This window comes from Peromyscus leucopus, chromosome 3, assembly GCF_004664715.2.
Source record: "Peromyscus leucopus breed LL Stock chromosome 3, UCI_PerLeu_2.1, whole genome shotgun sequence".
In the NCBI taxonomy this organism is placed as follows: Eukaryota; Metazoa; Chordata; class Mammalia; order Rodentia; family Cricetidae; genus Peromyscus; species Peromyscus leucopus.
The window spans coordinates 9,000,184-9,023,981 of record NC_051065.1 but is presented as its reverse complement, the minus strand read 5'-3'; the positions used below and the strand labels follow the sequence as shown (position 1 = coordinate 9,023,981).

The window sequence follows — 23,798 nt, the reverse complement described above, 5'->3', positions numbered from 1 at the left end:
ATGGAAAAATAAAAGGACTTTACTGTGCCAATAAAATTGGCATTGCTGTCACTTAAAGTTACAAGTTTTACAGCTAGGAATTTCATTTTGGCCTCTCCTGACACACGGTTTCAAAGGAATTATTGACTGTCTTACAGGCATGAGTGGCTGTTACTGTCAACTGAGTCACATAAACTGCCCCTGAACGTCTATCGCCCGTCTCGAAAGTCACTCCCAGACATGTGCTGGACAGATCTGGAACCGTGGGCATGCAACCGTACATTATTTGATCAGAAAGCTTAAAAACTAATAATAATAATTGGTAATACTTGAAATGTGAGAAGACCTACCAATGGGGTTAGAATAGATGGATCTAGAAGTCTGTACAACTGGCATTTGGGATATTAAAGAGAAAAAAAAAACTGAATTCCTTTGTGTTTTGAGATTTGTGACCATTGTCTGCGGTCCCTTTCTATAGAATAGACACAAAGAAGTAAAAGTAACACAAGGGAAATTACATTGTGTATCTGTAGTCACACAATATATATATATTAGTTTACCGAAACTATAAAAGTCAGTATTATATTTATTCACTAATGTCAAATAAAAATTGGTTCTCTGTTTTCGTTTTTTTTTTTTTTCCTTCTGTTTTGAAATAGGGTCTCACTTTTGTAACCTAGGCTGCCCTTGATTTACAGCAATCCTCTTCCCTGTCAGCTCGCAGGGGGTTTATCTAGTGAATGGAATGAAGCGTTGCAAAAAAAAAAAAAGGTGTAGTGGCTGGTTTTCTGTCAACTTGACACAAGCTAGAGTCATTTGAGAGGAAGGAGCCTCAATTAAGAAAACGCTTCCATAAGCTGGGGCTGTAGGCAAAACTGGAGGGCATTTTTTAAATTAGTGATTCCTGGGGGAGGGCCCAGGCCATTGTGGGTGGGATCATTCCTGGGTTGATAGTCTGGGGTTCTAAAGGAAAGCAGGCTGGGCTTTGAGCCTGTAAGCAGCTTTCCTCCAGGGCCTCTGCATCAGCTCCTGCCTCCAGGTTCCTCCCCTCACTGCTTTTGATGATGAGCTGTTACATGAAACTGTGGGCAATAAGCCCTTTCCTCTCTAAATTGCTTGAGGTCGTGATGGTTCATCCCAGCAGCAGTAGCCCTCACTAGACACAAAGCCTATCAAGATATTTAATTTTGCCATAGTTTTAGATGGAAACAACTCAGTGCTTGGGTGAAACCATGCCTAATACACAGAGATGCTGGGAGGGGAGAGAAAGCGGCTGTACTCAGAGCCTGAGGCTCACGTTCCTGACAATCAGGTCCACACCCTCAACTAAGTAAAGGGATAAGCCGGAGCACTTCCTCTTGGGAACACTTGACACCTTGTGGGGAAAGGAATGAACAAAAGCAAAGAGAGAAGTGGAAGTGTCCCACAGACAGGCATGCTTAGGCCCTACCTGCCTGCTGGTACAAGGGAGGTCCAGACTCTGAGCCTGGCCGGCTTTATCAGTGTATGGCTTTACAAAAACATTAACTTTCACCCCATGGAAACAACCTTTGTAAAGAGTACAAACTATTTTTAAATAGTGGAGCTTTGATTATTGTCGTATGCTGTTCACATTCGTTTCAGTAGACCTCCCTCAGACAAAGTGTACCTCAGGCATTTCCACAGTTTGGGTTCTGTCAGTGACTATGTGTATCGCTTTGATCATAAGATCTGGTTAACCTCTCTTTGCCTTACTCATTTAAAGTGGAGGTAACATTATCAATCTTGTAGGGATATTATGAATAAATAAGTAAAAACACTTGGTACACTACCTACATTTGTGAAGTATATACTGACTACAACATATTTACTTGTCTGTTTTCTACCTAAAGTTACTGCTTCCCTTGATAATCACATTTCTCTTCCTCCTTTTACTAACAAACTGCCTAGTTTCAGCAGGGGACATGGTTACACAACAGAACACACCCAATAGCCCAGTAGGGACATGACCTAAAGTTCTGGTAACATGGTGGGACCCTGGAACTGTCATCTTGTCTGTCCTCACTCCCCAGACCTCCCCAGACCGGCTGCAAGTTAGAGATGTGAGGAGAAAAAACAAAAAAAAAACACCTCGGTCTTGTAAGCTCTCATTATCTGGTTTTTGGAAAGGAAGTCCAATCAATATTCCAACTGATGTGAACTTACTTAATCAATTTTAAATTATAAAAGCCCATAATAAGCCATCTTTATATACATGTTTACTCCTTTCTACGTCTATGATTTGATGGCACATCCTTGTTAATATGTTCTGACCCAAGTTAAAGCACTTTAGTAATCACTGGTAGTCTCTCTGGGTCCAAGAAATGGACACCCGGATCACAGTGACAGATACCCAGGCCGGCGATGGACAGCCTACCAGGGAGAGGGGTGCTGGGGAAAACATCATGACCCAGAACGCAGGGTGGGTGGGCTCCCACTCTAATCCGCATGGAGCACCTGATGATGCTGCAATACGGATGATGGCCAACCTACCAGCCTGAGGTAGTTCTGCAGCATCTGAAGAGGGATCATGGATGCGTAAGTCACACTACTGAGGCAGCCTTCGCGGGGACCTGTGGGAAACGTGTGCAGAGAAGGGAAATTGGCCTTTCCTTGTTAAATAGAGATGATCAAGACGCCACCCAAGCTACCGTGAAACAGAACACTTGTGGCCTTACAGGAGCTGACATTTGGCCAAGGAGCATAAGAGTGACTTTGACACTGCTTTACTGGTTACTAAGCAGCTCGTGCCCCCGGGAACTGGAAAGTTCCACAGTTGATTCTTATCTCCTCCAAGAAGGCCCACTGACCATTTTACCAACTATCTCCAGGACCTCCAGAGTCCAGCTGCACCCGGGGAGCTGTGCCTGCTGGCTGGCTCCTGGGCTCCGTGCCTCACTGTTTATTAGCAAAAGTTGTCACAGGCAACCACGGTCTTTGGAAAGCTAAAGCCTTGTCTAACGTTAATGTACAAGGCCAGGGTCCCCCTTTAGGTTTTATCACCAACCCAAGTTCTGCCACTCTCTCAACATACTGGCTAAACTGAAATAAGTTTTCTAGAGTGGGCACTCAACTTTAAAAAATTTCCAGAAATATAATTCATACAATAAAACTTTCAGTCAATACTTATTTTTTGAAAGTCCATCCCTACATGTGGAAAATACATGAAGAAATCAACAGCCTTTTAGAATCCAGGGCTGAGTAACAGTAAATATATACTACATACTAATAACTAGACATTACATAAGAAAATCAATCAGAGACTCAGTACTCTATGTAAATTAGAAATAAGCAGAAATACAACCTAGTGGAGTGCTATGACCACTGGGTGACGTTATACTTGTAATATGTCATAGATACAAACACAGCCTAAAAGCAGCAGATACTGTCTCAATACTGATGTATACCACTATAATCATCAGACCAGGCATACAACACAGTGGACAGCAACAACGGACATTTCTCTTTTCACGCAGTCTGTCTCTCCCAGCAGCACGCTAGTTTGCCTCTAGGTTGTTTCTAATGAGGGACACAATGAGAGCGGCAGGAATGTGTGAGCTGGGCAGAGCTAAGCGAGGCTGACAGAAACATGACTTGTACATCTCCCTTCCCCTTGATCATCAGCTACTTCAGACACATGTAACCAGCTCACTGTGCGAGTCACACCAGTACTGCCAGAAGAAGTGGCCCTCTGAGAGCCAGGCATGAGGCACCTGCTGCTTAGCGCCACTCTGGCTTGCGATCCCGTTACCTGACAGGAGCGCAGTGACCTGCTCTACCTTCCTCTTCCTCATGAAGTCCCATGGGGGCTGAGGGAAGCTCTGGCCAGCTGACCATGGTATATTTCCTGTTGAATAAAGGGAAATAGAATATCAGGGAGAGCTCAAATGATGATTTCAGAATGGCAAACCCATTCTCCTCCATGAGATGCTAAAGAATCTGGAGCTTCTGAGGTCAAAGGTCATCCAGGGCAATTAACTCCACAACATCTTCGTCAAAGGTCAAAGGGAAAGGTGTTGACTCTACAGACTTCTCAAAAACAGTAATTTAAAGAAACTCTAAAGAACAAAAATATATCCCGATTATTTCCAAGATTAAGCTCTCAAAAATTTCCTATCCTAAAGCCACTGCCTGCTTCACAAAGACCCAGTACTTTGGAGAACATCTGATCCTTAACTAACTGGTCTCCAGAGAAAGTGACCCAGTCACTTTCCAGCAAAGTTTCCAGAACTTTTTGGTGTTGTTTCAGAATCTCAGACCATTCCGATGATCTAGCTCAGCACGACTCCGATACTCCAATACTAATCCTAGTCCTCTGCATCTCAGCTGACCTCAAGTTCCTATAATCATGGCCTCAGAAAATTCACTTGGGAACATTAAGAATAATATCAGTTATGAACTGGCTATAGGAAGGCACTCAGCTAAGTCCTCTAGTCACAGAACTCAATGACCTTTAGAACTAAAAGTCTCCTTGGGCATGCTACAACTCTGTGATAAGGATGGTCCTTCACCCGCCTGCCAGCCACTGTTCAGAGGCACACTCATTGGCTGTTGGGGATATCCGTCCACTGTCAGCAGCTTCCAGACGAGCTGGACAACAGCAGGTGCAGGCCACTTCTTTCAGAGCACCGCTTTCTTGTCTTCACGGATCAGACTTCAGCACAGAGCCATGCTCTGCACAACACTGTGCGAGGTGGGCAGAGTGTGTTCCCGAGAAACACGTGTGCCTTATTTTCTTAAAGCAGTTTTAAAATCACACAATGATGGTTCCATGGCAGTATTTTAACTATCATGCCACGTTGTCATAAATAACTTGCTCTCAAACTAGTGGAATACATTTTAATGTAAACCTGCATTTATGAGCAAGCTTCAAAAACCCACCATATGTTTTAAGTGGATACATAAAAGCAATAGTAAAAATTTGCCTTTCCTTCACTTTGACCATTCCTTTTAAACAGGATGCAGTGGAACATGGATGCTTCCCTTTCAGAGAGCCTGTGATTGGAATCCTGACTGCTCTGCTCATAAGTCTTGTACCTTTGGGCAAGTTCTCCAATACCTAGTTAGCTGTACAGTGTGGCTTTGGGGTGGACGCTTCATAAAGTACGGAGCGCAGATCTTGCAAAGAGGCTTTCTTATGGATGTTAATTTGGATCTAAGAAGAAAGGAGCCCACAGGGGGCAAGAAATATTTTGGGAGCACTTTCTGTGCTCACCAGAAAACAGACCTCATCTTTTTACGGTCTTTGTCGTGTCTGTCAAGTAGAAATAAGCAGTTACCACTCTGACCCATCCCATGTGGGAGCTTTGAATACGTCTTCCTTAAAGGATCTCTTTCCATTCTAGCCTGCATTGGACCCCTGACATGGAGGTAAGGTGTTAACACAGCACCAGACAACTGGCACAAAGCTGGAGTTAGGTTGAGATGATATCCATAAGCAAGCATCTGTAATGTGCTTAGTTTCCTGCATTTACCTAGAACACGAGTGTAATAACAGAGTGTAATAACAAAGCCTCGTCAAAGCCTTTCAAGTTCTTTACTCTCTAGCATTACTTGAGGCATAAAAGCATTTTTACATTAACAGGCTGCATTATGTAATGGCTCATTGTGAAGGTTCAAGGTTTGCAGTGCTGGCAGCTGCCACAAGCCAAGCCTTGAATGTATTTCATCAGTGAACTATCAGGCGATGAAGCCCATGGACATAAATACACCCAGACGGTTAACTTTCTTTTCACTTCAAGGCTGCTTATACCTAGCGTGATGGATTGTATACTGCTGGTGCCGAGACCGATGCAGGAGTCGGTAGTGTTATTAAATGTCCCATCTTCCAGACTCCACCATCCATCAGAAGAGATGGCTTGGAAATGATTTGTCAGAGCTTGACTCACTGCTTTTGAAAAATCATCCCATGATGTCTGTTTGCGGATATTTAAAGCGCATATTGTGTGCTCACATTCGAAGTCGTCAGAACAATTGTTGCTTGGTTGAATCTCACCCACGGAAATCCTTAAGGGTATTTTAAGAGCATCTGTTAGGAGAATAAAGAGATAGAAGTTTAGAAACAGCCTTGATAGAAAAAACAATCAGGCAAAGCTATTAAATAAAATAAGCAGCCATGAAGGTTTTAAAGGTAAATCAAAGGACAGCTATCTTATTCAACGCTAAATTGAGCCTTCTTGTACTGAAGCAAATACTGGTCTCCCAGTCTTACCACGGTTTCTTTGGGAGACTACAGAGTGAACTACTTATCATTCCTTGTTTCTCAACCTTTTCTGTTTTGCTGACTTTTTCCCCTTCAGCAATATTCTCAGGCTGTTCAAAAAAAAAAAAAAAAAAAAAGGCAGGAAGACCAGAGTCCTCTTTTCCTCTAGAGTTGTCTATATTGTCCTTATCTTTATACATAATGTCATGAACAAGTCAGGATACAGTTCCAAAGGTCAGTAGGTTTACAAGAGTCCCAAGAGTCACACAGACCTGAGTCTGAACCTCAGAGTCAGCTTTCTCCTAGCTAGAATGGCAAATGGCCCTGGTCTTGTGATCCCTCAATTTCTTCTACAAAATCCAGAAAATATACAGAGAATCATCATGGAGTAAATTTAATTTATGTTTGTAAGGGGTGTAATGAATTCAACATGGTATTACGTGATGAGTATTAGTGAGTGTTTAGTAAGTATTCAGCGTCGCAGCAGGAACTTAGGCTCTTGGGGCTGAGTGCACAGACAGCGAGCAATCCGCTGCTCAGCTCTACTCCTGCCCCAAGAGCAGAGACTTCACATGATTGTTCCAGTCGCTGTGATGCCAAATGTCTGGAGTTGGCACCCATTCACTTCTGTTCTCAAGAACTCAATTATGTTTACTAAAAAAATCACCAGTGTTTGTTCTTAAATCTATGGCTGATGATCTCATTATATAATTAATAAACTTCATTAAACATTCAATACACTATTGAAATAGAAATACTTCTACTATGAAAGCAAAGTTGAAAACTTTAGAGATAGTCAATGAAACTGCTGAAAAAATGTTTACCCAATGAGATATAAATAAAAAAATTGTGTAAAATTATAAAAATGTAATAGTCTCTACACAGATACTGCCTTGAATTCACTTCCTGAGTACATTCAGCTGCTCAAGTCCTAAAGTCGTAGAGGATATAGCAAAGCTATATTATGTTTTACTAGGAATTCACAAAATTCAATGAGAAGAAGCTTACTGAAGACTTTCTCACATGATGAAAGAATTGTGTAGTATGCTTTAGTACTAAAATAAAATGCTTTCAGTGGATGACCAAATACCCATGCCTATACAGTCAGTACTAACTTGACTCAATGTGCGTGTGTGTGAAGGAAATGAAGCGGGGAGGGAGACATGAGAGAGGTTACCCAGGAGGAGTTGGGAGTGGTGGTGGTAAGATCAAAACACATTGTAGGCATGTGTGAAACTCAAACAGTAAATTAAAAATTATACAGAAAACAAGTAAACTTTTCATTTGAATATAATAATAAACTATAAAACCAAATGTGTCATTTCCCCTTTTTAAAATGGCTTTTCCACTCCCTTACCGTTACTTTATTTTCTAGTTGTCAGTGATCTCTGCTCCCCACAGAGGTTTCCGAGCCCTTCACACCTCTCTGCTCTTTTCCCTTTAATAGTCCCCCACCCCCACCCCGCAGGCCCTCTGCCTTGTCAAGACTTTTAAATGACAGACTGTTTTGGAACTGTCTTCTGTTTTCAGTGTCACCCCCCCCCCCCAGTGACCTCTCCATCTCTCAGTCCAATAACTTTAAACACCTCTGACAGACTGCTGACTGTCAAACTTACATATCCAGCTCATACTTTTCCCGAGAGTTCTGCTGACTTGACATAGACATCTCAAATGCATGCATCCAAGCAACTCCTGGCCTTTATTAGCCAAGTCAGCCTCATCCTTGATAGCCTTCCCTGTAAGGGGGGGGGGGTGTGATGACTGCATCCTTACAGTTGCCTGGACAGATCCCTTGGAAGGAGCCATGATTTCCCTCTTTTCTGCTCCACATTTTGTTCATCATGGAGCTCTGCTGACCCTTCATTCTGTATCCTGGAACCCATGTTCTTTCTCATGGGCCCATCTGCTATAATCCTCAATATGACCCACTGCTTTTTACCATTCTACTGGAAGAATGTTTTATGTTTTAACAGCTGTCCTTGATTCTGTACATGACTTGGTATATCTATTCTCAACAATGTAGCGCTGAAAGCTAAAATTCACATCATATGTTATTCTCTAGCTATGGTAAGTCCTTATGATGAATGTCTAGGTTCATTTCTGTTGCTGTGACAACATCAGGGGGGACAGGGATTTCTGGTTTACAATTCCATATTACAGTTCTTCATTTCTGCAAAATCAAGGCAGGAACTCACACTAATATCCACAGTCAAGAGCAAAAAAAAAGAATAAATGCATGGATCCTTGCTTGCTTTCTTCTTTGCTCTAGCTAGAATTTTCTTATATTGTTCACAACTTTCTGTCTAGGGAATAATGCTGCCCACAATGGTCTTGGTCATCTTATATCAATTAACAATCAGGAAAATCCCCCATAGGCATGCACATAGGCCAACTTGATCTAGATAATTTCCCATATAGACTCTCTTCCCACATCTGCTAACTACAATAATGAGCAAACTGAGAAGATATGCTTATTGGGTGCAATAGAGGCAATGTATGTTTGGAATGCACTCATGAATTCACAGTCACTGTGGTTGTCTAGATAAGACCTGCACAAGAGCAAGCCACCCAACAGTCCATCATCTACGGAGGAGGGGCTTAGGGACACCCACTCCTACCTGGGGAGCTTTGGTATCTAATTGCTTTCTGATATAAAGCCCACTCCACAGGAGGAAATACATGGCTAGTACTATAAACCTGACCAAGAATCCTTAGGAAACTCATATTCCCCAGGAGTGAACCTATTATTTCGCTAAATGGACCTTGAAGTTTTTATCTCTATACCCACAAATTAGTGCCTATCTCAGACCACACTGAAGATTTTCTTTATGCATTGATCATCCCCAGTAAATACAGAATCCACTACTGGTCAAAGTTAAAAGAACGATTGTCATAAATGGGGCATTTTATTTTATTTTATTTTATTTTGGTCACACTCCTTTCCAGAACTCAAGGCTCAGGAAACATCATAGAAGAAGGAAAGTGTAAGATCCAGAGGCCAAGGAGGACCAAGGCAAGACAGTCTCGGCACATGACAAGACTACCGCACTCATGAATTCAGTCACTGGAGCTGCACAAGAGCATGGGGGAGGGGCTTAGGGGCACCCACCCCCTGGCTGAGGAGCTTTGAGCAGGTGAAGGTTGCTTCAGGAGGGAAAGTCAGTTTTCTTTAAGGATGTGGTTGGCCTCTGATAAGTCAAACATGGTCCAGTGATGTCACGTGCCCGTGCATAAATGGGCAGCACAAATGACACCTTGCAGGTAATTAAGTTGGGAGAGGGGTTAGGGAGCAAGCAGTGGATATGGGCTACATGTCTAACATAGCTCTGGGGGTTCACACCTCTTACCACTCTGGAGGTTGAGGCAGGAGGATCACTGAGTTTGAAGGCAGTCTGGTATACATACTGAGTTTCAGGCAAGGGAATGTTACCTAGAGAAGCTGTAAAAGGAAGGAAAAAAGGAAGGGAGAAAAGAGGGAGAGGAAGAAAGGGGAAACAAGGGAGAGAATGGATCCATATCCGAGTATATAATTAAAGATTAAAGCATTATTTGAGATGTTCAAATTTTGCTTATCCCAAAGAGTAATCATTGAAACAATAAGCTTAATGGCTGGATTGAGAGGTAATCGATACATTCTATATTTTTTATGATCTGGCATTCCATACGCATAAGCCTACAAGGAAACTTTCCATAAAATGTACTGAGGAGCATGAACTTGTAGAGCTGGAGGGGACCCAGGAGATCACCAATTAGCTGCAAAGACTGGTAGGTAACCAAGTGTTGGGAGGCAACCTTCTCCGCATGGTTAAATAGGACCAGCTGATGCACAGCACACAGCTGGGATTTCTCACCTGGCAGTTTGACATGTCTAGAGAAAGTTGGGGGTGGGGTGGGGGCAATCAAGTCGGTAAAATCTAAGAAAGAGCTAGCACTATTTGCATGGCAAAGGACATTTGCAAACTCATTCTTCCTGGGGAGCATTGATGATACAATCAAAAGTGGTTTTGCTATAACTAAGGCTCAGAAGAAGTTAAGAGGGTGAGTCCATTAAAGCTGCACTGATGTCTTCCCCGGGGCTCCAGAGGCCCCAGCGGTGTGGGTGAACAGGCTGGAACATCACTTACTCAGATTCTCCAGCAAATGCTTGCAGTCATCAGTGGCAACATCATGCACAGTCCGATTGCACTTGTCTCTCCTTTCCGGCTCCAGACCTCCATGCCTACACAAGATTTCTAGGCAGTTCTGTAAAGACAAGAGAGCACTATTATAGCCAAGCCCAGATCAATAAACTCGAGTGCAAAACCAAGAAAGAAAGCCAGTTGCCTATGGCTAGCTGATCAAGACTTCATAGTCTGAGGCTGGGCATGGTGGCACACCCCTGTCATACCCATACTTTGGAGGTGAAGGCAGGAACGTTGGGAGTTTGAGACCTGTCTGGGATATATATGACTTGACATGGTTTTGCCCTTACCCATCATGGTATAAGCCATCCTCGGCTATGCAGGGAGAGCGAAAAGAACAAAAGAAAAACAAACAAGCCAACAAACAAACAAAGCAAAACCGGAAGTGAAGATAGCTCAGCCAGCAGAGGCGTCAGTAGCTGAGTCTGTGACAGGCGTCCCAAGACTTACGTTGGGGAAGTAGAGAGCCAACTCCCCAAAACTGTCCTCTGACTGCCGCACATGCCTGTGCTCACTGACCACTTGTTTCCAAGAGTGAAATAAAGAATGAAATGACTCCAGCAGACCACACCCCTTTCAGGATAACTCACAATACAAACCAAAGACTTCTGCTTCCATTGTGCTTCTTGTTGCATCCTGGTAAGTTTGTTCTGTCTCTGTCTCTCTGTCTCTGTCTCTCTCCCTTTCCTTCCTTCCTTCCTTCCTTCATTTATTTATTTATTTATTTTTACAAGAATAGTGAGAACACTGATTAGGCCAGAAACAATAACAGGTACTGGAAGCCAAACTGGGTAATGTCCTTCCAAATATTCTCCCCAAAGACAGGTAAACAGAAATGCATACAGACAGACAGACAGACACACACACACACACACACACACACACACACACACACACACACACACTCACGTAGATATACCTGGGAGGAATCTGTATATCTGAGTTGCTGGAACTGAAATATCCGTATCTGTGAAATCTCTCCTTCTTTCTCTTCTTTCTGCAGTACTGAGGATGGGACTTTTGTGGCTTCCATATGCCAGCAAGTGCCTTTGCCCCCAGCCCTTGGATTCCACAGCCTGACAGGCAGCATGCATCCAGGCACCCTGCCACACGGTCAACCAGACTTTCACCCTTGCTATGGAACTTAACTCTTTTGTTTGTAAAATCATTTTCCCTTCCTGAGAGCAGTAAAATAGTCTACTTGAACTACAATATCCCCATGGAGAACACACTGCTATGAATCAGGGAAACATGGCCGCAAAGTCAATCTAATTTGAAAGGAACCTTTTGCCGCTCCATGCCCCTTCTCAACCTTCAGCTGCCCCCATCTCCATTACTATTTTCTGATTTTTAACATTAGTGATTGCTCCAGCTTATTTTTAAACTCGGCATAAATGGAAGCATACTGCAGGTACACTTTGACACTTAGCTTCTTTTACTCAATATAACCTCTAATATTCATCCACATGTTACTAGCCATAATTGAATTTGACTTAAAAAAAGCATTACAGTGTGGTATTCCTGGACATAAACATGCCACAAATTACTCATTCATTCTCTGTTGACACACATTTGGGTTCTGCTATGACCATTCCAGGGCGTGTCCTGTGGTGCAGAGTTGAGGGTGTATGCACTAGCCCTGGATGGCACAGAGCAGGCCAGGCCTCTGTGCTCTATTAGGACACACTGCAAGGACTTCTCACAGTGGCTGTACCAACTCCCACTCCCAGGGGGAGCAGGCGTGAGTTCCAGCTGCTTCAGATTGCTCCAAAATTCACTTTTACATACAATAACGAGTTCATGAATTCAAGGAATGCCCAAGAACCAGGAAGAAAAGCAAAAAGGAAGTTGGAACTACCAATGAAAATGAAATGTGACCAGAAGCCTTGCTGATATAAGGGCATAGGTGATATAGAGGACTCTTCCGGGTATTAATGGGATCGAAGACTAGACCTACAAACCAGAGGAGCTCTGTTAGGAGACCCCTAAATGAAGAAATCCTGCTTGCCTTCAAAGAAACATCCCAGGATGTTTATTTCTCTCTGCTGGTTTTCACTTAGTTTGGAGGGCCCCATCATCAAAGTCTGGCTTTCATGGGTCTACGGTTCAGACTTAGAGAGTCACTGAGCTAAAGAATTAACTGAAAGCAACACCTATTTTATAAACTAGTTATCAAGTTATTATTTCTAAAACTACTATAAAGCCAGTTAAGTCAACAGGACAGCCAATAAGAAACTTGGTTAATACGAACTGAGACATTATTCAAATAGGCTTCAATAGAATACAATATGGGAACAAAATGTTGCAATCCCAGGATCACAATAGGTTTTTTAAAGGCCACAATTATTCGACAAGTTAGTACTTGTGGCAAAAGATAGTAAATGCTGAAGCAGACCTGGATTCAAATCATGCTAATGGATATAATCATATTGAAAAGCATGGCATGAGCCGGGCAGTGGTGGCGCATGCCTTTCATCCCAGCACTCGGGAGGCAGAGCCAGGTGGATCTCTGTGAGTTTGAGGCCAGCCTGGGCTACAGAGCAAGTTCTAGGAAAGGCACAAAGCTACACAGAGAAACCCTGTCTTGAAAAACAAAAACAAAAAACAAAACAAAACAAAACAAAAAAGAACAAAAGAAAAAAGAAAAGCATGGCATGGCTTTTTATAGCATTCCTGATTCAATTTCTTTATATGTGTTTCAAACAATGTCTCTCATAGGACTGCCCTGTGACTTGAACAAAGCTGCAGAGTTCTTTGATGCTTGGCATGAACTGAGTTCCCCGTGTTTATTAGCAGCTGTAATTTATTATAATCAACACAGTCATTATAAGGTAGCAGTGCCCACAGCAAATATTAGTCTAAAGATAATTTAGGTGATGTAACTTTAAATTATGTTTTTAAATGATAGAAAGTTACAACACAAATTTTCAAGTATCTCAAATTAAGATTCTTTGATTCCTGACCTTCAAACTAGATTGATTCTAGTTGCATGTACAGCAGTGGGACATAATATGACAAGTACTGCCTTGTTCTTGAAGGGAGCATGGAAGATGTGTTCATGAGGATAACGGCATCCAATCCAAACACTGCTACAAACCTAATCCTATGGTGCTGTACAGACCTCATGGGAAACACAAACTAGATGAAGACTTTGACTCAGAAGGTCCTTCCCAACAACTACAGCTACGACATAACATTGGAACACATGCTAATGTCAGGCAGAGTTTCTGAGAAACTCTGCAAGAATAGTCATGACTCATGTAATTTTCTGAGACATGTACTGTTACATCATTCATGCCACATAAACATCACAGACTGCACTTCCATATACTGAGACCCATCTAAAGCTGGGTATGGGAGTATGCATGCCAGGACTCCCATAGCAAGAAGGTATAGCAAGAAGGTATAGCAAGAAGGGAGGCGGAGCCAGGCACTCCCTGGGCTGTCAGTCAAACTGGTGTAGGCAGTGACCAATAAGAGAGTATCTCTAAGAAGGTAGAGGGCTAGGACCAACACCTGAAGCTGTCCTTCGAAGCCTACATGCATGAATGACATGTACGGATCCATACTCACATGCACATGCACTCACACAATGCACATATACACCAAGATTTCTTTTATGTTACATATGGGGAAAGTAGGAAGAAGAAAGGGCTGGCATGCTAGATTACTGTAACAAATACCCAGCATAAACACTTAAATAGATGAGAGGCTGTCTGCAGTCAGTCCCAGAGATGCCCATTCTGGCCAGTGGCTTGTCTTATGTGGTCTTTTCATTAGGTAGCAGATTACGGCAGGGCCATGAGGGGGATCAAAACTGAGAACATTATGTTGACTGGGAAGCAAAGGAAAGACAGAGGAAGGGTCAGGGTCCCAACATCCCCTTCATAATAAAGATCCTACGTGACCCGAAGATTCCTGACTGGCCCACTTCTTAAAGCTTCCACTGCCTTTGGGAAACATTCATTTAAACCACAGCAAAAGAACCATAGATGTGACAGCAGGGGACGTTTGCTGTACAGAAAAGTAGGAAGAAAGAAAAGTGGAGAAAAAACATCCACCTTTCCCCTTTCCATGAGGTACTGAATGAAGAGGAGACATGCTGGGAAGTGTGTGGGAGCCCATTTTCAGGTTCCTCGTGGCTTGACTCAGCAGGTCTGCATAAAGAGGATGATTGGACCACAGGCCTAGGTGCAGCTGTCTGAGATGGTCTGCACTTAGCCATGCTGGGGCGAGGTCTTTTGCTCCACCACTTGGCATTTCTATAAATACCCTGGGGCAGAGACAGTCAGGGCCTGTTGGAATAGGTTCCAGGCCCACTCGAGACTATCCTGTATTTCCTGTTTATCTCCACACTCTAAATCCTTCTATCTGATATTTCCTGCTACTCTCACTCAAGAAAACTGGGGAACTGTGGGGCTGGTGGGTAAACACCCCGCAGAAGTGGGCCTGAATGTCCCACCCAGGTATCCAGATGGACGAGTTTAAATTGAAGTCTTATGGAGATACATCTGCTATCACAGAGACCTAAAACCTGTGTCCTGGGCTTCATTTCCACTCACATTCCATTTGTCAGAATGGAATCTTCATCTCGGACCAGGAGCCCCCGCCAAATGCAGAGATTCACTATCACAGAGAACGAACAGAAGAGATGTTGGGGGATGATGAGAAGTCTCCTCCACCCTCCATCATCATTTAAGGAGAGCTCAGAAGCAAGGTACCGGTGCCGAGGAGACAGAGTACAAACCCCAAGATCAAAGTGCTAGAGATAAAATCAAATTCCAGGCAGAGAGATGGAACTTGCAATTGGTCCGAGGGAGAAGAAGAAAGAAAACACAAGTTCACAAATGCACAGATAAACACCCGGCTACGTGCTGAGAACAGCCTTTGGGTGTGGGTGTGCCCACTGCTCTGCAGGCAGGGGAGGCAGAAGCGATTAAGATAGACACACTGGCATAAGCAAGTAGGTAGACGTAGGTGTGAATTGGTCAAAACAGAATTGTCGGAGGGCAGCTATAATGCTGTGCACTAAGCAGCGTGGGTGCTCTTCTGTAGACACGGGGCTGTGTGCGACAAGGAAAATGCTATGATCAGCTCTGTTTTAAATGCTGATGGATGCCTGGGAAAGACACACTGGAAAGGAAGAGAGTGAGGAAACAGAACGTTCCAAAAGGGCTGTACTTGTCCATTCACCCATTGGTTCAAGAAACTACTTCTGAGCCAGAGTCTCTGCTAGGAACAGTACACCCAGAGGAGAAAAAGAAACTCTTCTAGAGGAATAAGAAGGGGAGAGATACATGCAAACAGTTACAGTAAAGTACAAACCATTTAAGTGAAGTGTGAAGAGGTGCCCTGGGAACACCCTACTCCAGAGCCTGAAACATCTACCAAGATATTTCCTAGGCAAGCAGGGTCAGGACAGGTGAAGAAGCCATTTGAGACTAGGGGGACAGTAGATGTGAAGCCAGGGAGAGATCAGTCAGGCATGAGGGTTACACACAGCACACTCTAGGAAAGGAGAGAGAAATGCATGTGCTTGTTGTCTGAGGCCACTGAGAAGGGTCTTAACCATTACATTAAGGAAACCCTACTCCGAGGAGGGTGACAAAGCCATAAAGGGATACGAAGTAGGAAAGCTACGTCACCATATTTAGCAGTTAGGTAGGTCCTACCCATAGCTGCATAAAGAAGGTGGGAACTGCAGCAGAGTGGAGAATGCATCTAAAGGGCAGACGAGAAGTCACAAGGACAGGATGCATGGAGTAAATGAGGAAGCACATCATCACAGTTAATTTACTAAGGAATGAACTCATCTGAACTCATGGAGTGAGGAAAATGAACAGGTAAGCAAAGAAAGTCGGCACTGCCTTCAGCTCAGGAAAACGAAGAGGTGAGCAGACAGAGCTGCAATCATGTTGAACCTTTTGGTGAATCAAGAGCAAATATGGTCATTGATAGGGCTGTTATGGTCCCCCTCTAAGCTGCGATGTTTAAAGAGTAAAAGCCTGAAATGAACGGTTCCACTGGGACACGAAGCACAAACACGACCACTGTGGGCAAACAAAAATGCTTGGAGATGTTCGCAGATGAGCTGAGAACTCCGAATAACCTTCCTGAACAGTCTCAGAGAATATTCAGGAGGCTTAAAGACAAGATTCTGGAGTCCCGAGAGACAGTATTTGTGGGATGTCAATGAAGAAAGTACAGAGTGAGAGGGAAAAGGAGTTTAGAGTCAGGTGCAGCCTTAAGTGGAAGACATCACAGTTCCGTATTTTGGGTGAGGGACTGAGTGTGGTTATAGCTAAGTTTATGTCCCCATTATGTTTCTGCCAGTCAGTCATTGCTGCTGCAAATAAGCAAGCTTTCATTTGACCTTCCCTTAATGTTCTGGAATGAGTATTTAAGGGAATCATTCCCTTTGTTTACAGGTAGTATGGCATTAATTATTTTCACTAAAAATGAAGGGGAAAAGAAAATGGTCACAGAAGATAAAAATAAAGAGATTTCAGGGCTGGAGAGATGGTTCAGTGTTAAGAGCTCTTACTGCTCTTGTAGAGGGCCTTGAGTTCAGATTCTGGCACCCAAGTTGGGCAGCTCACAACAGCCTGAAACTCCAGCTCCAGATGGATCTGAAGCCTCTGGCCTCCTGAACACCTGTACTCATGTGGACATTCCCACATACAGATACACACATATTCACATAATTAAAACAATAGATTTCTATTAATTCTACACTACAGATATTTATTCTGTACTACAGATATTTCATAGGTTCATAGCCCAATCTGTGGCAAGCAATTTCTCAATCAAGGTTCCTTCTCCCAATGTGACTAATTCCTATGGAGTTGACAAAACTAACCACTATGGCTGGGTGGTGCCGCCTGCCTTTAATCCCAGTACTCAGGAAGCAGAGCCAGGCAGATCTCTGTGAGCCTGGTCTACAGAGTGAGGTCCAGGACAGGCACCAAAACTACACAGAGAAACCCTGTCTTGAAAAACAAAAACAAACAAACAAAAAACCAAACCAAACCAAACCAAACCAAACCAACAACAACAAGAAACAAACAAACAAACAAAAAACCTAACCAGTATGCTCACCTAGTATTTCCCTCTGGTGTTTGCTTCTCTGCTGGCTTTACATTAGTAATTCCAAGGTCCCACTGTCTCCTGTTTTTACAAGCTCATCAAATTTTCAGCTTTAATTGTTGCTTCTGCAGTAACAAGACCCAAATGTATATCCTCACATCTGACTCGTGAACCTGCCTTGTAGAGTTGTGTTTCCAGCTGCATAATCTATACCCACACTCATATACAATATCAATAAAAATCTAGGATCTGCATAAGAGAGGGAATATGCAGCATGTATGTTTCTGAGTTTCTTGAGCTTTATACAGACTAGAAAGGCATATGAGACCAGCTGAGATCATTTGTAAGGACCTGTGTGGCTAGAGTAGAATGATTCCACCATACACTGATGGTTGCGATTTATTGTTTCAGGAAATTCGGTCTTAGAAATTTATTATAAATGGGTAATCTGGGAAAGATATTTTGGACAGAGCGGAAACATTGTTTTAGACAAGTGATACAGATATATTTCATAATAGTTTTGACTAGAAAGGAAGGATGTGGAGTGAGAAAGAGTAACGGATCAGGAAATCTGGGCTTCATTCCCAATGGCGATCTATTAAACCCTCTCAGGCTTAGACACCCTAATCATAAAATAAAGAGGTCAAAATGGAAGATTAAATGCCCACTCCAGAGCTAAAAAAAAATCTATTATTTAAACAGCTTAGCAGTGTGTGTTGTCAATCATTCCTTAAAATCTTGCATCAAAAATTGATCTTATGCTTTTAAAAATAAGAGGATACAGAAGAATCCTATTCTGAGAAAAGGAGGTCATATTTCCTGTTACACAACAGTGAAGGAGCATTTATTGCTGTCAGGGTCTGGGGGATCAATGGAAATACCATCTTTGATCATCAAAACTATGGAACTCATAAGAGTTCATATTGAAATGACCTTGCAGAAGCACCATCCTTCACTGAAGGCTAGCTCCCCAGGGGAGGAGGTTCCTGTTGGCCAAGCAAAAGAGGTACAGAAGTACAGAGGTTCCTGTTGGCCAAGCAAAAGAGGTACAGAGGTACAGTAGGCAAACACCTTAGGTCAGAGATGTACTGCTTTTCCGCTGTGTTGTGTCTACAGGCTGAGTGTACTGTACTTATAACCCACTCTTACCAGCTACATCGCCATTACAGAGTTTTGCTGTTGTTGAAGGAATGGTTGTGAGCAACAAACTGTCTTTCTGTGAACCTTTTTGTCACCGAAACTGTCTCTGAGTAACTGCATTTTCAAACTTAAATGACTTACACTTCCCATTTAGGTCTCCTAAAATCTTTTACACCATATGCATTCCATTAAAACGATGCATATTGAGTTCTCAGAATTTTTATTTCTTTTGTGTCAAATAGTAAAATGGGGGAAACCATAAAGCTAACAAGCACTGAGCAAAATCATGCTTTTCCTTTTCCTTCTCTTTTCAGACATCGAACTGTGAAGTCCCCGTGTCTGCAGTAGCTCTAACAGCTCCACACAGGCATTTCCATGTGGAATGAGTGAATGTAGTACTTAATTCAAGCATACCCAAACCGCCTTCTATCTCACCAATCAATGCTTTTTCTTTGCTCTTTCCTGAAAGATATTATCTTTCCATTCAGCTCCACTCCTTCTCCATGTGTGCTGTGTTCCATCCCTAGACATTTATCTGTGTGCTTACAAGTCTATGTTTGTGTGGAGGCATATATATGTGTGTGTGTGTGTGTGTGTGTGTGTGTGTGTGTGTGTATACATGCCTGTGTGTGTGCAGCATGTGAAGGCCATAAATTGACTTTGGGTGTCTTCTTCTGTTGCTCTCTGACTTATTTTTGAGGCAGAATCTCGCCCTGAGCATGATGTTCAGAGTTTCAGCTAGACTGACTGATCAGGAAGTCCCTGGGATCTGTCTGTTTCCACAGTCTCAGTACTGGAGTTGCCAGAGCATGCCCCCACACCCAGCTTTCATGTAGGGGCTCTTTATCAAAGCTCAGTTCCTCATGATTGGTCAAAAAGCGCTTCACCCACTAAACTATCTTCAGCCCCATCCTTGAACACTTCTGCCTGTAATAATTCTCCTTACCACTGTTCTCACCACTGTGCTAGGGCCTCCCACTGGCTGCAGTCACTGGTCATTTCAGGTCCGGCTCCTGATGAAGTGTCACCAGAGGCCCCGACACCAGCAATGCCGCTCCTAGTGTCCCCTTCTTTCTATTTCACCTGACTCGGTCTGGGCTGTTAGCCTCTCCTTCCCTGTTTACTCTCTTTCTCCTCCCCCTGAACTGCTCTCTCCAGTGGTCGGCAGGACCCCAAGCGATTTCCACCTCCTTTAGAACGAACAGTCCCTGAAGTGCCTATTCCTAAAAACCCTGGCTGTGAAGTGCATAATCTGTTTTTCCACATCACTGATGGCGGGGCTGATCTGATGCCCATTCATCGCTTTGGACTCTCTTTTGTCTCCTTACCCGACACTTGCCACTGGTCTAAGAGCTAAGATAAAAATTTTTCTTCAGATATTAGCACGCATAGTGCTCTGCACTCAGGAGTGTTCTAATACCATATTATTGGTAAACCTACTGTTACTAATAGAAAGAGCACAAGACACTAGCCTACAATCTGAGCCTCCCTCTAGATAGCAGTGCTTTAACAAGTATGTGGCCTTGGTTGTAAATGACCCATGAATTACATTAATACTAATCTTTCCTTATTAACACGGATGAGATAAAACATTTGAAATTACTCTCATATTTGTTATTGAAAGACTCCAAATAAAAGATTTTTTTTTTTAAAAAATGAAAATTCTCTTTTGTCCTTAGCCATAAACATCTGCTGGAGAGAAATGAAAGACAATTTGTACCAGCAGCAGCTCATCATCTTCTGCAATGGTATTACTCCATTTCCAATTACTCAGTCTAAACACACTGGATCAACTGCAGATGACTATACCATTCATCAAATTCACAACTGGGTGATAAGGCCAGCTGCCAGACACACCTTGAAACCTTTGGAAGCAGCGATATGGGCAGCTGTCCAGCCTTCTTTGTCAGCATGGTTAATGAGGTCGGCAGGAACCACAGGCTTAGATGTACCTGGAGGGCTCTCTCCTCCATTCACGGTGAACAAGTCTGACTTGGGCTCTTCTGCACTCAAAGAGTTTCCATGAGCTGGCACTCTATGGTACATTAGGAGCTTGAGGCTGTCCACGTTACCAGTGTCCACAGCTGCGTGAATTGGTGTCCAGCCATCCTGAAAATAAATTGACCAGGGGGAAAGCATTGAAAACAACATGAACGATGAAAACAGTGTTATTTGAAAACCCACCTCTAAATGTTCTTGGTCAGGGACCACTGTACCAAAGAAAGGAGGTGGTCCAACCCTGAATAGTCCTGATGAACTTAAGCTCTCTGATTTTCCTTGGTGACACTATTTCCCACAACTGTGATTCATGTTTGCTGTTAAATCACCATTTCTACCTAATAGTTACCATCTGGAATGAGCAGGTACTGCCTAGTCTCCTGAGTATTATGCTTGACCAACCAGAATCTCAATTTAGTATTAAAAATGGAATGAACGTTTCCCTAATGAGATTTTTTTTAACTGTATGCAATAACAATGGTATTAGTAAATTAGCAATACACTGGAGAACACTGCTGAAAGCCAGTTTTACTTCAAGGCAACAATGATCAAAGGATTCAAACACTTTTATGCCAATTATTCCAGAAGGAGAGATTCTAGGTAATAGGGGAAAGGTAGGAATACAGGAGAAACAAAGCCAGATCGTTTCGCTGGATGTCTATGGGCTTCTGCTCAGTGACTGCTCACTGTAGAGGTATTCCATACTTCCTCAGAAAATGTTCCACCTAAAATCCCTGAGTCTGTTTTCTAGAATGAATTACTCTGGGGCCCCTGCCCCAGTCTAGCTGGCTTCGAGAGCAGTCGGTCTCAGGGTAGTGGTCTTCAGTCCTGCAGCCTCGGTATCCTCTGGGACTGTTAGAAGTGCAGATCCCAAGCCTCTCTCCAGACAAGTGCATCTGTGGGGACTGCAGTGGGAAGAGCCCACCAGCTTATCAAGCATGCCCAGCAAGTGAGTGGGATACAGTTAAACCTGACAAGTGTTCCCCCCTCATTCCGACATAGAGGTGCGTGTGCCCATTCCACAGGAATTCTTGTTTGTTTTTAAAGATTCTGTCAAAGAATTGACTTGCTTTGGGGGTTTATTTTTTTTTTTCTATTTTACATTATAGCTTTAACATCATTTTCATATAGAATTCCATATTGTTATATTAAATATATTTCAATGAGCTACAGTATTTTCTTTCCTTTTTTGTAATGTGTGTTTTGAGAAAGGGTCTCACTATGCAGCCTTTGCTAGCCTGGAACTTGATACAGACCTCTTGCTTCTGCCTCCTGAGTGCTGGAATCACAGGTATATACCACAACTGCACTATTTTTTAAGTAATGATGTAAAAGCTAAGAAAATCAGCCAGTAAGTGAGAACCATCTCAGTGTACACTAAGTATTGCGATCCTTTCCACTGCCTTTTTCTGTTTTGGATCTCATGCCAGTAAAGTTCAGTTGACTCAGACAAGACCACAGAGTCGGTATCTAGAGCGGGGGGTATGAGCCAGTCAGGTAAAGCAGGCCCCCTTCTTTTTTCTGTAGCATTAGGATACCAACCTTATGTAGGCCACAGAGAGTAAGTGCCAATTACCTTCCTTCCTAATTAACAGTCTAAGCAGACCTTCTAGGAAAAAACAAGACAAGACAAAAACCTTTCAACATTCCACTTTCTCTTACTACCTTACCATTAAAAGGCACAAGACATAATTATTCCCCTGAGACCACCTATGAATTATACTGTGCATTTATGTATTTCTAAAGATTCTCTGTTCAGCTCAACAAATCTAGCTAGAGGGCATGGATCTATGTTCTCAACAGGATCTGGTTTAACCTTCCATGTTGTACTTCTTAGTTTGATGAAGCAAAATTCATTTCTCTTTCATCTATAAGGTAGGATTTTTGTAGTGAATATATATAAATAAATACCATATGTTTCTTTGATGAAATACATCAAATAACAAGGAAATGTAAAACTAAACTACTTTTTTCAGATTAAAAAAACAAACAGCATCTGGAGAAATGTCTCAGTGGCTAAGAGCACTGGCTGTTCTTTTAGAGGAGCTGGGTTCAATTCCCAGCACCCACATGACCCCCACAACCACCTGTAACTCTAGTTCCACAGGATCTGATGAATTCTTCTGAACTCTATGGGAACCAGGCATGTGAGCGGTTCAGACACACCTGCAGGAAAAACTCCCATACACATATAATAAGAATTTCAAAATTGAATAAAAATTTGAAATTGAATAAACATAATTCTGGAGTTTTGTTTTGATTTTAAGCTCTACCAATAACCCACAATGGAAAATATTTATACCTGGCCTCATTATCTTTGCTCATATTGATAATTAATGATGGGTTCTTGTTGGAGAAATTATATAATAACATCAAAGTTCTAAGAGTAGAATTGGTTCAATGAATAAAAACTTACATGCTCATTGTCTCTATTCTGAAATATTAATAGCCCCATTATCCTTTCTTTTTGTTGTTTCAAGCCTCAGAATTTGAATGATTAATGAGGTGAAATGGACATAATTTTTAACTAGCAAGCTAGAGACTCAAGCAGAGGTCACTTTCCAATTCGGTATCTTTAAAGCGAAAGGACAACTGAGGGGCCTGCTTCCATGTACAGCTGTCCTTTAGCATTCCTGGGAGAAGAGTCCCAAAGCTACACCCCACCCAGCCTGGCTTCTGTCTTCCTGGACATACATGAATCCCTCATGAAAACTACTGCAGCATTTCCCGAGCGCTTAGACACATCCTTAAGTCCTCTCCATATTACCTAGAGTGCCATCTACAGTGCAAATACTATGTAACCAGTTGTTATACTGCCTTATTTAGGGAATAATGACATCAAAAAATGTCTGCACATGTCCTGTATACACATCTATATTAGAAAACCACAAGTATATGATGTTTGAACCTATACAACTAGTTTTCAGACGTGGTATGGATGTCAGTGAGAACTCTCCCAGATGGGTACTTACTCTGGTTTTTATACTCCGGTCGGTGCCAGCTTCCAGCAGGAGTCTGATACATTCTTTATTTCCATTTTTACAGGCCAGGTACAGAGGTGTCTGTCCTCCAGCAGCAGCGTGATTGATGTTGGCATCATATGCAGTTAGTAATTCTATACATCTGCACATGGGATTGTGATTAGTTATACAGAAATGAGATGTCAGCTCGGACGTGCTCCCTGGTCATTCCTA

General features: G+C 42.6%; 1 protein-coding gene across 7 annotated transcripts in view; it reads right to left on the bottom strand.

The window, feature by feature from the left end:
* Positions 1–23,798, bottom strand: part of Cttnbp2 (cortactin binding protein 2) — a 157,614-nt gene that overhangs the window by 37,460 nt on the left and 96,356 nt on the right. For all 7 annotated transcript variants that reach the window (XM_028871752.2, XM_037203503.1, XM_037203500.1 and 4 more), the window contains 6 exons: positions 23,577–23,727; positions 20,464–20,715; positions 10,324–10,441; positions 5,750–6,025; positions 3,749–3,844; positions 2,491–2,570 (listed from right to left, as the gene is read on the bottom strand). In XM_028871752.2, coding sequence (XP_028727585.1) covers positions 2,491–2,570; positions 3,749–3,844; positions 5,750–6,025; positions 10,324–10,441; positions 20,464–20,715; positions 23,577–23,727 — 973 coding nt within the window. The remainder of the gene's footprint in view (positions 1–2,490; positions 2,571–3,748; positions 3,845–5,749; positions 6,026–10,323; positions 10,442–20,463; positions 20,716–23,576; positions 23,728–23,798) is intronic.